The 12606-nt window shown below is 36.8% G+C and overlaps 2 protein-coding genes across 6 annotated transcripts; both read left to right on the forward strand.

The window, feature by feature from the left end:
- The first annotated feature begins 898 nt into the window (after positions 1-898).
- On the forward strand, positions 899-2948 carry LOC111794618 (protein NUCLEAR FUSION DEFECTIVE 4). Of its 2 annotated transcripts, XM_023676691.2 has the most exons (3): positions 901-1302; positions 1391-2220; positions 2298-2948. In XM_023676691.2, the coding sequence occupies exons 1-3, from the start codon at positions 970-972 to the stop codon at positions 2758-2760; spliced, it is 1626 nt and encodes a 541-aa protein (XP_023532459.1). In that variant the 5' UTR covers positions 901-969; the 3' UTR covers positions 2761-2948. The 2 variants fall into 2 exon arrangements, with proteins under 2 accessions (XP_086979813.1, XP_023532459.1); XM_087123687.1 differs by lacking the exon at positions 2298-2948 and having other exon boundaries at positions 899-1302; positions 1391-2224.
- Positions 2949-5824: 2876 nt separating this feature from the next.
- Positions 5825-9785, forward strand: LOC111795853 (zinc finger protein CONSTANS-LIKE 9). Of its 4 annotated transcripts, XM_087124267.1 has the most exons (6): positions 6067-6276; positions 6748-7420; positions 8320-8547; positions 8627-8931; positions 9016-9145; positions 9278-9785. In XM_087124267.1, exons 1-5 carry the CDS (start codon positions 6224-6226, stop codon positions 9143-9145), a joined length of 1389 nt encoding a protein of 462 aa, XP_086980393.1. In that variant the 5' UTR covers positions 6067-6223; the 3' UTR covers positions 9278-9785. The 4 variants fall into 4 exon arrangements, with proteins under 4 accessions (XP_023534228.2, XP_023534227.2, XP_086980393.1 ...); XM_023678460.2 differs by lacking the exon at positions 6067-6276 and adding an exon at positions 5825-5977 and having other exon boundaries at positions 6744-7420; positions 9016-9785; XM_023678459.2 differs by lacking the exon at positions 6067-6276 and adding an exon at positions 5895-6060 and having other exon boundaries at positions 6744-7420; positions 9016-9785.
- Positions 9786-12606: the final 2821 nt, after the last annotated feature.

Consider the following 12606-nt stretch of genomic DNA (forward strand, 5'->3'; position numbering starts at 1 on the left):
ATATTTATTATGAAGGTGCGAAAATCTCTCTATGAGACGCATTTTAAAATCACGAGGAGCGATACATAATGGGCCAAAGTAGACAATATAGGCTAACAGTGGGCTTTTGAGGCTGATAGATAACCGACCAAAGTGAGCCAATATTATAATTGAATGCAACCAAATTAAAATATACCAAAAATAATATTTATTTTAAAGTTAATGCCCTTGATTTACTTGCTAATTTCAGTTTTTACCATTTTTCAAAAATATCAATTTTACATTTAGTATAAATAAAATTGTTTGTTGAAAATAGAAAATATCTAAATAAGAGAAAAAAATAAAACCCAATAAATCATAAAATTCTATCTTCCATATAAATAAAATTTTAAAACTTTTCAAATATTATAATTGAATATTTAACGGAAATTATTAGTGGGTAACTTATTGGTAGATGCTATTTAAAACTTCGAGGAAAAACTTTAATTTTTTTTTAAAAAAAAGACAATGTCAGACTTATCGTTGAGCTAAGATGTTACAATGAAGCTAGATACTAGGTGGTGTGTCAGCAGCGAGGAAGCTGATCCCCAAACAATGGGTTGTGAGAACTCATAGTTGGAGAGGGGGAATGATATTTTTAAAATTGTTAGACGGATAGCAATACATAAAAGAGAAAAAGTGGACAATATCTACTAAGAGTGAGTCCGAGATGTCTCGAGCCAACCCAACCCCACTAATAAAAACTCGGGGACCACGGGAGGGTTCCAAGATGTTACGCACAACGTGTAGGTCATCTTAAAAGACAGCAAAAAGGAGAAAAAAGCGAAAAAAAGAATTCCCAAAAAAGAAAAAGAAAAGGAAAAAATGGAATTTATTTTATAAATACCAAAAGAACATCAAGAGTGAAGCATTCAAAATCTCTTTAAAAACTCGATAACATCTCTTCCCTCCGCCATTCAATTCCGTTCTCCTCTGTAATCAAATTAATTAATGGGTTCTTCAAAGCTGCCTCCTTCCACGACGGTGCTGAAATGGCTGGGATTTGTCTCCGCCGTCTGGGTTCAAGCCATTTCCGGCAACAACTACACCTTCTCCAACTACTCCGACGCCCTCAAATCTCTCATGAATCTCACCCAACTTCAGCTCAACAATCTCTCCGTCGCTAAAGACGTCGGTAAAGCCTTTGGTCTTCTCGCCGGAATCGCCTCTGATCGGTTTCCGACATGGGTCATCTTGCTCATCGGATCCCTTGAAGGTCTCATTGGCTATGGCGCTCAATGGCTCGTCGTTAGCCAGAGAATTTCCCCTCTTCCTTACTGGCAGGTATTTCTCTTTACAATGAATTTGAATTACTTCTTGATTGCGTAGCGGTTTCAATTTCACTGAAAAACATGGTTGTCCGTTGAAACAGATGTGTTTCTTTCTGTGTTTGGGCGGAAACAGCACCACGTGGATGAACACGGCGGTTCTGGTAACCTGTATTAGGAACTTCCGAAAGAATCGCGGCCCGGTTTCCGGTATTCTCAAAGGCTATGTCGGCCTTAGTACCGCCATTTTCACTGACCTCTGTACTGCTCTGTTTTCCGATGACCCATCTTCCTTCCTCGTCATGCTCGCCGTCGTCCCCTTTGCCGTCTGTCTCTTCGCCATGTTCTTCCTCCGTGAGATTCCGTCTACAGCAACCGCCAACGCCCAAGAAGAGTCCAGTTTCTTCGCCGTCTTTAACGCCCTCGCCGTCGTCGTCGCCGTCTATCTCTTAGGCTTCGATTTCATCAAAAACTCCGGCAAAGTCGTTTCCCAGTTGTTCTCTGTCGGATTATTGATTCTCCTCGGATCCCCTTTGGTTATTCCGATTTACTCGTTGTTCAAGAGCTGGAATTCGAATCAAACCCAATTGGATTTAGAGGCTAAAATTGAGGAGCCATTGCTAAAGGAAGAAGCCGCGGCGGCGGCGGCTGAACAGAGTACGGTGGTGAAGGAGGAAGAAATAACAGAGGAGAGAACACCGCCGGTGATCGGTGAAGAACACACGATTTTTGAAGCGATGAAAACGGTGGATTTCTGGGTTTTGTTCGTGTCGTTTCTCTGCGGCGTGGGGACAGGATTGGCGGTGATGAACAACATGGGTCAGATCGGATTAGCTCTTGGTTACGCCGATGTTTCCATGTTCGTTTCTCTGACAAGCATCTGGGGCTTTTTCGGCCGGATTCTCGCCGGCACAATTTCCGAGCATTTTCTCAAGTAAGTTTCCGATTTCCAAACCGACAAAATTCAAATTCAATCCGACAAATCTAACAGAATCTTTATAAACATTTCAGAAAATCCGGCACACCGAGGCCTTTATGGAACGCCGCATCTCAAATTCTAATGACAATTGGATACATTCTAATGGCAATGGCAATGCCAGGGTCTCTCTACATCGGTTCGATGGTCGTCGGGATTTGCTACGGCGTACGTCTCTCCATCACCGTCCCCACCGCGTCGGAGCTTTTCGGGCTCAAATACTACGGTCTAATTTACAACATTCTGATCCTCAACCTCCCGATCGGTTCGTTCCTGTTCTCGGGGCTACTCGCCGGGTTCCTCTACGACATGGAGGCGACACCGACCCCGGGCGGTGGGAACACGTGCATCGGCGGGCATTGTTACAGAATTGTGTTCGTTGTGATGGCTTTAGCTTGTGTGATTGGGTTTGTTTTGGACATTTGGTTGGCGTTTAGAACCAAGGTGCTTTATTCAAAGCTGAAAGCCAACAAGAAATCAAACAAGGGGAGCTCTTAGAGTGGGATGGTTTGGTAAATTGGTGGATTGATGGGAATTTTTACCCAATGACATCCCCCAATTTTTTTTTATTTTATATTATTTTGTCATTATAGTTTGGAAATTATTATTATTATTTTTAGTTTTATTGTTTAATTAATGTAACAAATTATCTAATTTTATTCTATAAATTTTCACGTTTGTATTTATTTAGTTTTAAAAAAATAAATTTGTAACTTATTAGACACAAAATTAAAATTATAATTAGTTTACACGAAAGAGAGGGATAGAATGGTCCATTGGGAGGAAAATGTAAAAAAATCTATTTGGGCTTTCATGAGTTTAGGGCACAAAAATCTTGGACTCTTGGGCTCGACCCAATACTCTTTTTTAAACCCTAAACTCTTGTCGGGGCAATAACTAGTTTAAGCAGAGAAGAATGTCACGGCTATAGTATGAAAAGAATAGATTGTCACCCTCACATAGTGATAGACAAAGTCGAGCCAGGTGACTTGGCCTAGTATAGAGGGCAAGTTAGTTAAGGTTGTAGACGATTGAATATGCATGATGGCGTGTGAAATTCATGATGCTGCATAGTTGAAAATGTACGATTGTAACAACAAGGATTACATCGATGTAAAGGTTTTACTAGTTTTACAGATCATATTCTTTTCTCTCAAACGAATTTTAGCGTTATTGTCACGTGAAGGTCATAAACGTAAGCTAACAAATATTGAAGAGTTGGATTGAAAGTCAACGCTATAATCTTCACGCCCCTCTTGGTGGGGTTTGGCCTCTAACACAATCAATGAGACCCTCTTCAATTTTCATAGTTTTGGCCTCAAATTTGGTCTTCCTTTCCCATTTTACATCGCCAAAACCCATCAAATTCTGACCCACCCCGAGCAGATATGGTCATTTTTTGGCTTTTCCGTTTGGACTTCCCTCAAGGTTTTGAAACGCGTCTACTAAAAGAATGTTTCCACACCGTTATAAATGGTGTTTTATTCTCTTCTTCAACCAATGTTGGACATCACAATCCACTCCCCCTTCGGGGCCGAACGTCTTCGCTGGTACTCGTTCCTTTCTCCAATCGTTATGGGACCCCCGCCAAATCCACCTCCCTTTGGGGTCCAGCGTTCTTACTGCACACCGTCTCATGTCTACCCCCTTTAGGTAACAGCCTCCTTGCTGGCACATAGTCCTGTGTCTGGCTTTGATACCATTTGTAACGACCCAAGCACACCGCTAGCAGATATTGTTCTTTTTGGGCTTTCCCTAACAAAGGAAGCCCAAGAGAACAATATCTACTAGCAGTGAGTCTGAGTCATTACAAGAAATTTTCGTCCTTTACTCGTATTAAAGAAATATAGATATTTTAATTCTCAACCTTATAAAATGGTTATTATTTTTATAAACTTGACTTTCAATATAATAAAATATATATTAGATATTTGTAGACAAGTTTTTTTTTTTTAAAAAAATATATAAAAATTTATCAATTAAAATGAAGTTAATAAAAATATTTAAAAATTTAAATGTTTTGGTACCACGTTAATAAAGAAGTGACTTTTAGCCAACCTAACCTAGAAAGAATCTATCTTCGACCATTGATGATAAGTCAATAATATGTCGAAAGAAATAGATAATTTAAATTAATTTTTTTAATTTATAAATAATTTTTTAATAATTTATTTAATCATTAAAAAAATTGGGAGACGAATCTATAAAGAATTAATTTTTTATGTTGAAAAACCCTAAGAACAAAAAAAACATGACATTTTATAAAGCGAAAGTGGGCAGTTGATTAATAATGAGCTGTCCAATCATAATCAGCCAAGTGGGCTCTCAATTTAATTATTTTTTATTTAAAAAAATCGATGCTTATCCGTACAAATTAATATTTTACTCGACTACCAATTTACCCTACTCTCCTTTTCCTTTTGCCACGTGTTCATCTTTAATGGATTTTTTCCTTTTTCTTTGGAGAATTATTCTCCGTTATTAATCAACTAAAATTATTCTATAATGATATATATATATATATATATATATATATATATATTTATTGGTAATATATTTTAATTAAATACGAATATAAATTTATTTATTTATTTATTTTTACTTTAAAAATGAATTAATATAAATGAATAATATGTTTTCTGCCTACCTTGTTAGCTCTTTTTTAAACGAAGACTTTTCTTAGATATGAAAAATACGAACGAGTAAGTCGTATTGTTTGATTAGCACGTAGATGAAGACGGCGATAAATCGTTATCGAGACAATAAACGAAATTGAAAAGATCCTTTCGAATTTTCAATCTTATGATAGAGCAAGGAGATAAGATTGGAAATTTAATTTTTCTATATATATTATTAGAAAAAAATTCCTCTATGTGTTTATAGTTTATTATTATTATTATTATTATTATTATTATTATTATTATTATTATTATTATTATTATTGGATAAATTAAAAAAAAAAATAGTGCTATGACATCTCTGTGGCTCAATCATAGGAACTCTAGGGTTAAATGTGTTTTACTTGGGACCAAAGTAATGAGTAGACACACTATTCTTAGGAAGTAGTGTTAGAACATCTAGGTGACTCAATTATAGGAACTCTAGGGTTAAGCGTGTTTTACTTAGTCCAACGAAAATTCTTAGGAAGTAGTGCTATAGCATCTCAGTGTCTCAATCATAGGAACGGTAGGGTTAAACGTGTTTTACTTGGACTAATGAAATTAGTAGACACGTTATTCTTAAGAAGTAGTGCTATAGCATCTCAATTCTGGTAGGAGTGTTAGAATTGAAAAGTCTACCAAGGCGGGAAGAATGTGGATTATATGAGAAAAGTAGTTTATTAAAATTGGAGTTGGGTGAATACCAATCTTGGAATGCAATCCAATTGAATCCAAGAAAGTAATTAAAAAGAGAAAGAGAGAGATGGGGAAAGGGCCTAACATATGGTTTCACAAGGAAAAGGACATGGCCCCACTTTTGTTCATAAATTTCATTTTTTGTAGCTTTGATTTCTCTCTCCCTTGCACTTTTTATCTGCCAAAAGAGAGAAGTTTTTTGCTTTTTGAGCCCTTTTTGTCACATTTTTCTGTACACTCATCATCATATGCCCACATCCACATCCACATCTGCCCTCTCCTCTCTCTCTCTCTCTCTCTCTCTGTGACTCTATCCGTCTCAACAGAGCAAACAAACCAACCTCCTCCCTGCTTCTAGGGTTTCTCTCTTTTCCCCCCTTTTTAATTTCTTCTTTTTTCCTGCAATTATTTTCTTCAATTCTTCTCAAAAGCTCCTCATTTGGTACGGTTCTTGTCTTTGATCCTGTTTTTCTCCCTTTTTTTCCCATACCCTTTTCCTCCATGGACTTCTCCTGCTTTCTTTTTGCTTATTTCTCATTTTCAAAGCTTATGATCATCAAGTTCATCCACTTTTTGTTGTTTGATCTGTGGTTTTTCTGTTTCTCATGCTCCCCAAATGGAAGTTTTTGCTCTGTTTTCTTTTTTCCTTTCAAGGCAAGTTCATTTTATTCCTTTTTTCTGAATTCTCATGCCTTTCCTACCTTTTCCCCTCCCTTTTTCTTTATTCCTTTGATGACCCTTTATTGTTTATATATTCCTTTCCTGTTCTTGAGATGAATTCATTCAAATTTTGGTGTTTATATTTGGTATGGCTTGTTCTTGTTCTGGGTTGTACTTTTTTGCTCTGTTTTCATTGCTTTTGAGCTCCAAACCTTCTGGATCTACCTTTATAATCTTCTATTTGTGTAGAACATTGAAATAATGTTTGAATAAACTGAACTGGGTTTCTTTTGTTCTTTACTTTTGTGGGTTTTGACCTGGTTTGTTAATGGTTGCAAGGGTTAGAAAAATAAATGATGTAAACGGTTCCATGGTTGGTTTATGAATTGGGTTCCTTTCTGTTTGAAGCATCCTGCTATTTTGTTTGATATGTAGTGCTAATCTGTATCATTTTGGATGTTTTAGGAAGAAATTCAACACATTTGGCAGTGCTTGGATTTGATAAGAGCTCTGATAATCTAAGCTCAGAGAGATTTGAAAATTCATTTGGAAAGATGGGTGTCATGTGTGATTTTTGTGGGGATCAAAGGGCAATGGTTTTCTGTCGATCTGATGTTGCTTGTTTGTGCTTATCTTGTGATCGTAATGTTCACTCGGCTAACGCCTTGTCGAGGCGTCATACAAGAACGCTGTTATGTGAAAGATGCCATTTGCAACCTGCCTCAGTAAGATGTATTGATGAGAGGGTTTCTCTGTGTCAAAATTGTGACTGGACGGGTCATGGCACGTCTACGACTTCATCATCGCACAAGAGGCAAGCCATCAATTGTTACTCTGGTTGTCCATCAGCTGCTGAGCTTTCTTCCATCTGGTCCTTTGTTTTGGAGGTTCCCTCTGTGAATGATGCTTGTGAGACAGAGATGGGATTGATGAGCATTTCTGAGACCGACTTGACGGGAGCTTGGAGCCCTTCGGAGAATAACGACGCCTGTCGAAGAATGCTCGAGTCGACTGAAGCCAGAGATGTTTGCAGCAGGGACAAATCAAATGTTTTGGTTGGATCATCTTCACTCTCTGACTTTGGCTCTAGGCCTCACACTTCAGATCAGCCAGTTGAATTGGCTAATATGGCTGTACCCAAGGTGAAGGATGAATTTCTTATACTTGATTTTTCTGTCTAAGTTTATCGTTGGAACGTGAAAATATAGTTTTTGGCATATGTAACGTGAGATCCCACATCAGATGGAGAGGGGAACGAAACATCCCTTATAAGGGTGTGGAAATCTCTCCCTAGCGGACGCGTTTTAAAACCTTCGAGGACAATATCTGCTAACGTTGGGCTGTTATAAATGGTATTAGAACTAGACACCGGGCGATGTACCAGCGAGGACGCTGGGTCCCCAAGGAGGGTGGATTGTGAGATCCCACATCGGTTGGAGAGGAGAAAGAAGCATTCCTTATAAGGGTGTGGAAAACTCTCCCTAGCAGACGCGTTTTAAAACCTTGAGGGGAAGCTTAGAAGGGAAAGCGCAAAAAGGACAATATCGGCTAGCGGTGGGCTTAGGCTATTACAAATGGTATCAAAGCCAGACACCAGACAATGTGTCAACGAGGACGTTGGGCCCCAAAGGGGAGTGGATTGTGAGATCCACATCGGTTGGATAGGGGAACGAAGCATTCCTTATAAGGGTGTGGAAACCTCTCCCTAGTGGACGCGTTAAAACCTTGAGGGGAAGCCCGAAATCTGCTAGCAGTGGGCTTGGGCTGTTACAGGTAACGAGACATAGCACATTTGTTGGAATGAGGGATTTTTCTCACAACTCTCTTCGATAGATATACTTGAGAAATCGTAAATGATATCGGCAATACTTCGAGTCTGAATTTCGAGCCTTGAACTTTATATTGCAAAACTCATTATTAGATGTTTTTTTTGGTTGACTGTCATTATATGGAACCATATGCATGTTGCTGCAGATTTCCCAATTTCTGCTTATTGGTTCTTGTCAAAGATCTTTTGAAGCATCACATTTTTGGCATGCAGTTTTGCTGTCCTGGAACGAAACTTCCCGAATTCTGTGGCGACGATGACGACGACATCTACAAGGAGTTTGACATGGATGAAATGGATTTGAATCTCGAAAATTACGAGGAGCTATTTGGTATGAGCCTTAATCATTCTGAAGATCTTTTCGAGAACGGTGGAATCGATAGCCTTTTCGAGGCGAAAGGCTTTGAAGATTCAGTTTGCCACAGTGCAGTTGCTGCAGAGGTGTTTGTTTGAATTTATTTATTTTGGACCTTAATGCTTATTTGGTTTTACTGAATGGAACTGAAATGGCTTCCCACAGGGCTCTTCTGTTGGAGTGGTCAAACCAATGCAGCCAGCCTGCAGCAATGGTGCATCTGCCGACTCGGTTGTGAGTACTAAAACCGAACCGATTCTCTGTTTTAATTCAAGGCAAGCATCGGGTGTGTCGTTTTCTGGCATTACGGGTGAGAGTAGTGCTGGTGATTATCAAGACTGTGGAGCTTCTTCCATGCTTCTAATGGGAGAGCCTCCTCCTTGGTGTGCTCCTGGCACTGAAAGTTCGATCCCGTCGTCTGATCGTAACAATGCTGTTCTACGTTACAAGGAGAAAAAGAAGACACGCAAGTAAGTTTTGTTGCCCTTCTGATTGTTGAACAGACTAGATCATTATAAGTTTCGACCCTCACTTGTAATTTAAACACGTTATAGATTTGAGAAACGAGTAAGATACGCGACACGCAAAGCTCGAGCCGATGTGAGAAGGCGAGTGAAGGGACGCTTTGTGAAGGCCGGAGAGGCGTATGATTACGACCCGTTGAGCCAGACTAGAAGCTGCTGAGTACAATTTTTAACTATGCTTTACAAAAAGGAATGAATCACTCTGATGTCTGCTTGGAAAGATACATACTTTATTTATCTAACCAGTGGATGATTTTGATGCATGATGATAAGCTGTCTCATTATATCACAGGAAGGTTCGATGAAAGGTCGCGTCCAGAACAGCGGTTCGGAAGGTTCCACGACCAAACTTTCCGGGGAGAAGTCGAAAAGGGTGTATAGATCAGAGCTTCAATAAGAGACAGTCACCATAAGATTTTGGTCAAGCTTTGAGGGCAGCTCCTCTGAAACTATCTGTTCATCGATCCCTTGTTGGTCAGAAACTATACTTACCTGACATTTTTTTTTTTGTTGTTGATCTGATGAAACCTGGCTTGGTGTCGGGTGAAAAGCCCGCGATGGCCGAAATATTATTTTGTTTGTATAGCACAGAGTCAGAATATTTTACGACACGTGGAGTTGAGTTGAGTTGAGTTGAGTTAGTAGCAGTAGAAATATGGTTCGGTTCGGTTGAGTTCCAAGGTTGAACCTAAGATTTTCTCTTTTCCACTTTTAAATGTAAGGTGATAGATTGCATATGCATTTGAGAGAGATTTGTTAATTGTATTCATACCTTGTAAATTTATCTTCTTTGTACCCTATTGACCGACACTATTTCAATCTTTAGTCCTATAAATTTTTTAATTATCGTGGAGATTGGAGCGAATTTTTTTTGGGGGGAATACGTGGGGATCATGGGATGAGGATGTTCGGGAGGGAGAGGGGACAAGACGAAGTTAGGAACAGAGAATATAATCTTCGTTCTCAGTCTTGTTTAGCTGACAGTGAGAAATCTTTCCGCCCTCCCTTTCCTGTCTAAACAAAACTTTTCTCGGGGGAGAGAGAGAGACAATGCGAAATTAGGAGCAGGGAAGTCGGTACGGTTGTTCAATGTCATGCGCGTCTATGGAAAATGATGTGATCTTACTAAAAGCCCAAATAATCATTTAAAAATAAAAAAGAAATTAAATTACAATTTTTTTAATTTTTTTTTTATTTTTTTTTTGTCTATTTAATCTAATAAATTTAAATATATTAAATATAAAACTTTAAATTTGGTTTATTTTAAAATTTTTTATTTTATGTCTCATATATATTAGAAAAATATAATTTTTTAAAATTAATTGATATATTAAATATAAAATTAAAAATTAAAAATTTTGTTTTTATTTAGTCAATTCATAAACTTATAATTAAGTTTAAATTGAAAATGAATTTATAATTTAATCTAAAAAATCGAAATTCATATTTTTAAAGATTCAAAATTGTTGCCACTTGTGCAATAATGGGGATGCTCTGTCGGCCAGCTATACGACAAATGACACGTGGACAAGTGGCACAGTAGGATTGTCGTAAGTGAAATTTGTATTAAAAGGACAAGTCAGTACCAAAAGCTGACACGTTGGCATCGTGACAAGATGATTCATCCAGAATCCAGCACAGGATAAGAACACCGTGTGAGTGTCGTACTGGATTATTTATTTTTTTATCTCTCTCTTAAAATTCATATTATCACAAAATTAAATTCAATTTTTTTAGGTTTTACGGATAAATTAATATTCTTTTTGTCAATTATCATGTTTGACATCACTTCCACTAATTAATGCTATTTTTTTTAATAAATAAGAAATTTAAATTTTTTAATTTTCATATTTGTGTCTAATCCGTTCGTCTACTATCTGTCGAAATTGTGCAGATCTCGATCTTTTGTTGGGAAGTTTCGTGATTATGGCCCGTCTTTAACCAAATAGCTTTCGTGCTTTCGCCTTTCTTTGCAGCTACTCTCGATAGCTCGTTCTCCCATTTCGATTTCACTCTCAGCTCTATCTTCCTTGAATGTCTCCCGACCTCATCTTCTCCTTTGTTAGTTCTCTACTGTGTGTGGCTTCGTAATTTATTCTATCGCTGAACTTCTCCTTGGGATTCATATTTGTAGGTTAACAGTAATAAGAATGAATACTTCATTTACAACATCAACAAATTTATACGGAAGTAAATACGAAGATATTTATGGTGGGTCTTTAACCTTCTTGCTAAAACTCTAACCGAGGTCGAATATCTCTCATATTGTTTTCTTTATTACAACTCGAACAAAATACCAAGACTTGTGGAGATCCCTGGAAAAGAAATAACACAGATAATATAATTTAATATCTAATATATTAAAAAATATATATATAAAAAATATAATATATTTTAAAAATAATTAAATAAATTATAATTAAGCAATAAATAAAGAAAAATCTAAATCATCACATCCACCAATCACATAATGATATTTATAGCTCATGATATTCTGTAGAGTATTTATTTCGTATCAGAATATGGCATCCAATTTCCTATTTAATTAATTATAATAATTTAAAATTAACTTTAAAATTATTTGACTAATGAATTCTTCATTAATGATTGCTTCATCTTAAAATTAACTAATATATTAAATTAATTAAAATGTAAATTATTTATCAAACATAATTTAAATTTTCTATTAAATATTAATAATAAATAAATAAATTCCCAATCACAAAATTCCACTCCCTCAAACTACATACAAAAGCATAGAAAATCCATTATTCATGAGAGGAGCTAAATCATTTTAAAAAATATATAATATTAATTTAATTTCAATTTGATGGGTATATTTCTAAAAATAATATTCGGATTATATTTTGAATTACGACTCAAAAATTAAAAAAAAAAAATGAAATTCTAAATATGAGGTTTTGACCGATTGCAATTCATCATCATCTTGTTCACTTCCAAGTTATTTACTAACTATTAAATAAACGTTGACCTAAGTCTCTGTGCTAGGGCTCCCGAACCACCGTACATGAACGGTTATGGTTATTATTAGAGACATAACTTCATTCTTTGACTTCTTTGCTCGGTCAAGCTTCTTTGTTCTGTATTGTAGTCTCGGTCCAAAGCTTAAGACTTCGACTTTGTTCCAACTGGCCTAATGTATGCGCCCCCTTTAATGTCAGTACTATATTTAAAGAACACCCTTTACCTTCTTTTTTATAAAAAATTCAAAAATTTTGTTACTATCAATATATGGACAAACCCGTACATCGACACCTCATAGATTTTCTAAAAACGTTGTAATGTTACTTTCCGTTTTCAAATTTCTGTTTTAGAATTATGAAGGAAAAGCATCCAACCTACAAAAATTGACATTAAAAGTAAAGGAGGAGTTGGGTAGCAAACTTATAATTGGGCATATCAGAATTACAGGTAAAGAGATAACATCACAGATTGCAGAGCTACTAATGCTTCTCTCGCGGCAGTGTCTGTGACTTGTAAAGTTGGAAACTTTGATTGACCAACGCCTGGACTTCTTGTCTCCATACAAACCCAGAAAGGATTGGAAAAAATGAGCTTCATCTCATGATATAAAGTAACCATGGTTTTGGGGGTTTTTCG

Source organism: Cucurbita pepo, chromosome 5 (genome assembly GCF_057944985.1).
Source record: "Cucurbita pepo subsp. pepo isolate OVF chromosome 5, ASM5794498v1, whole genome shotgun sequence".
Taxonomy (NCBI): domain Eukaryota; kingdom Viridiplantae; phylum Streptophyta; class Magnoliopsida; order Cucurbitales; family Cucurbitaceae; genus Cucurbita; species Cucurbita pepo.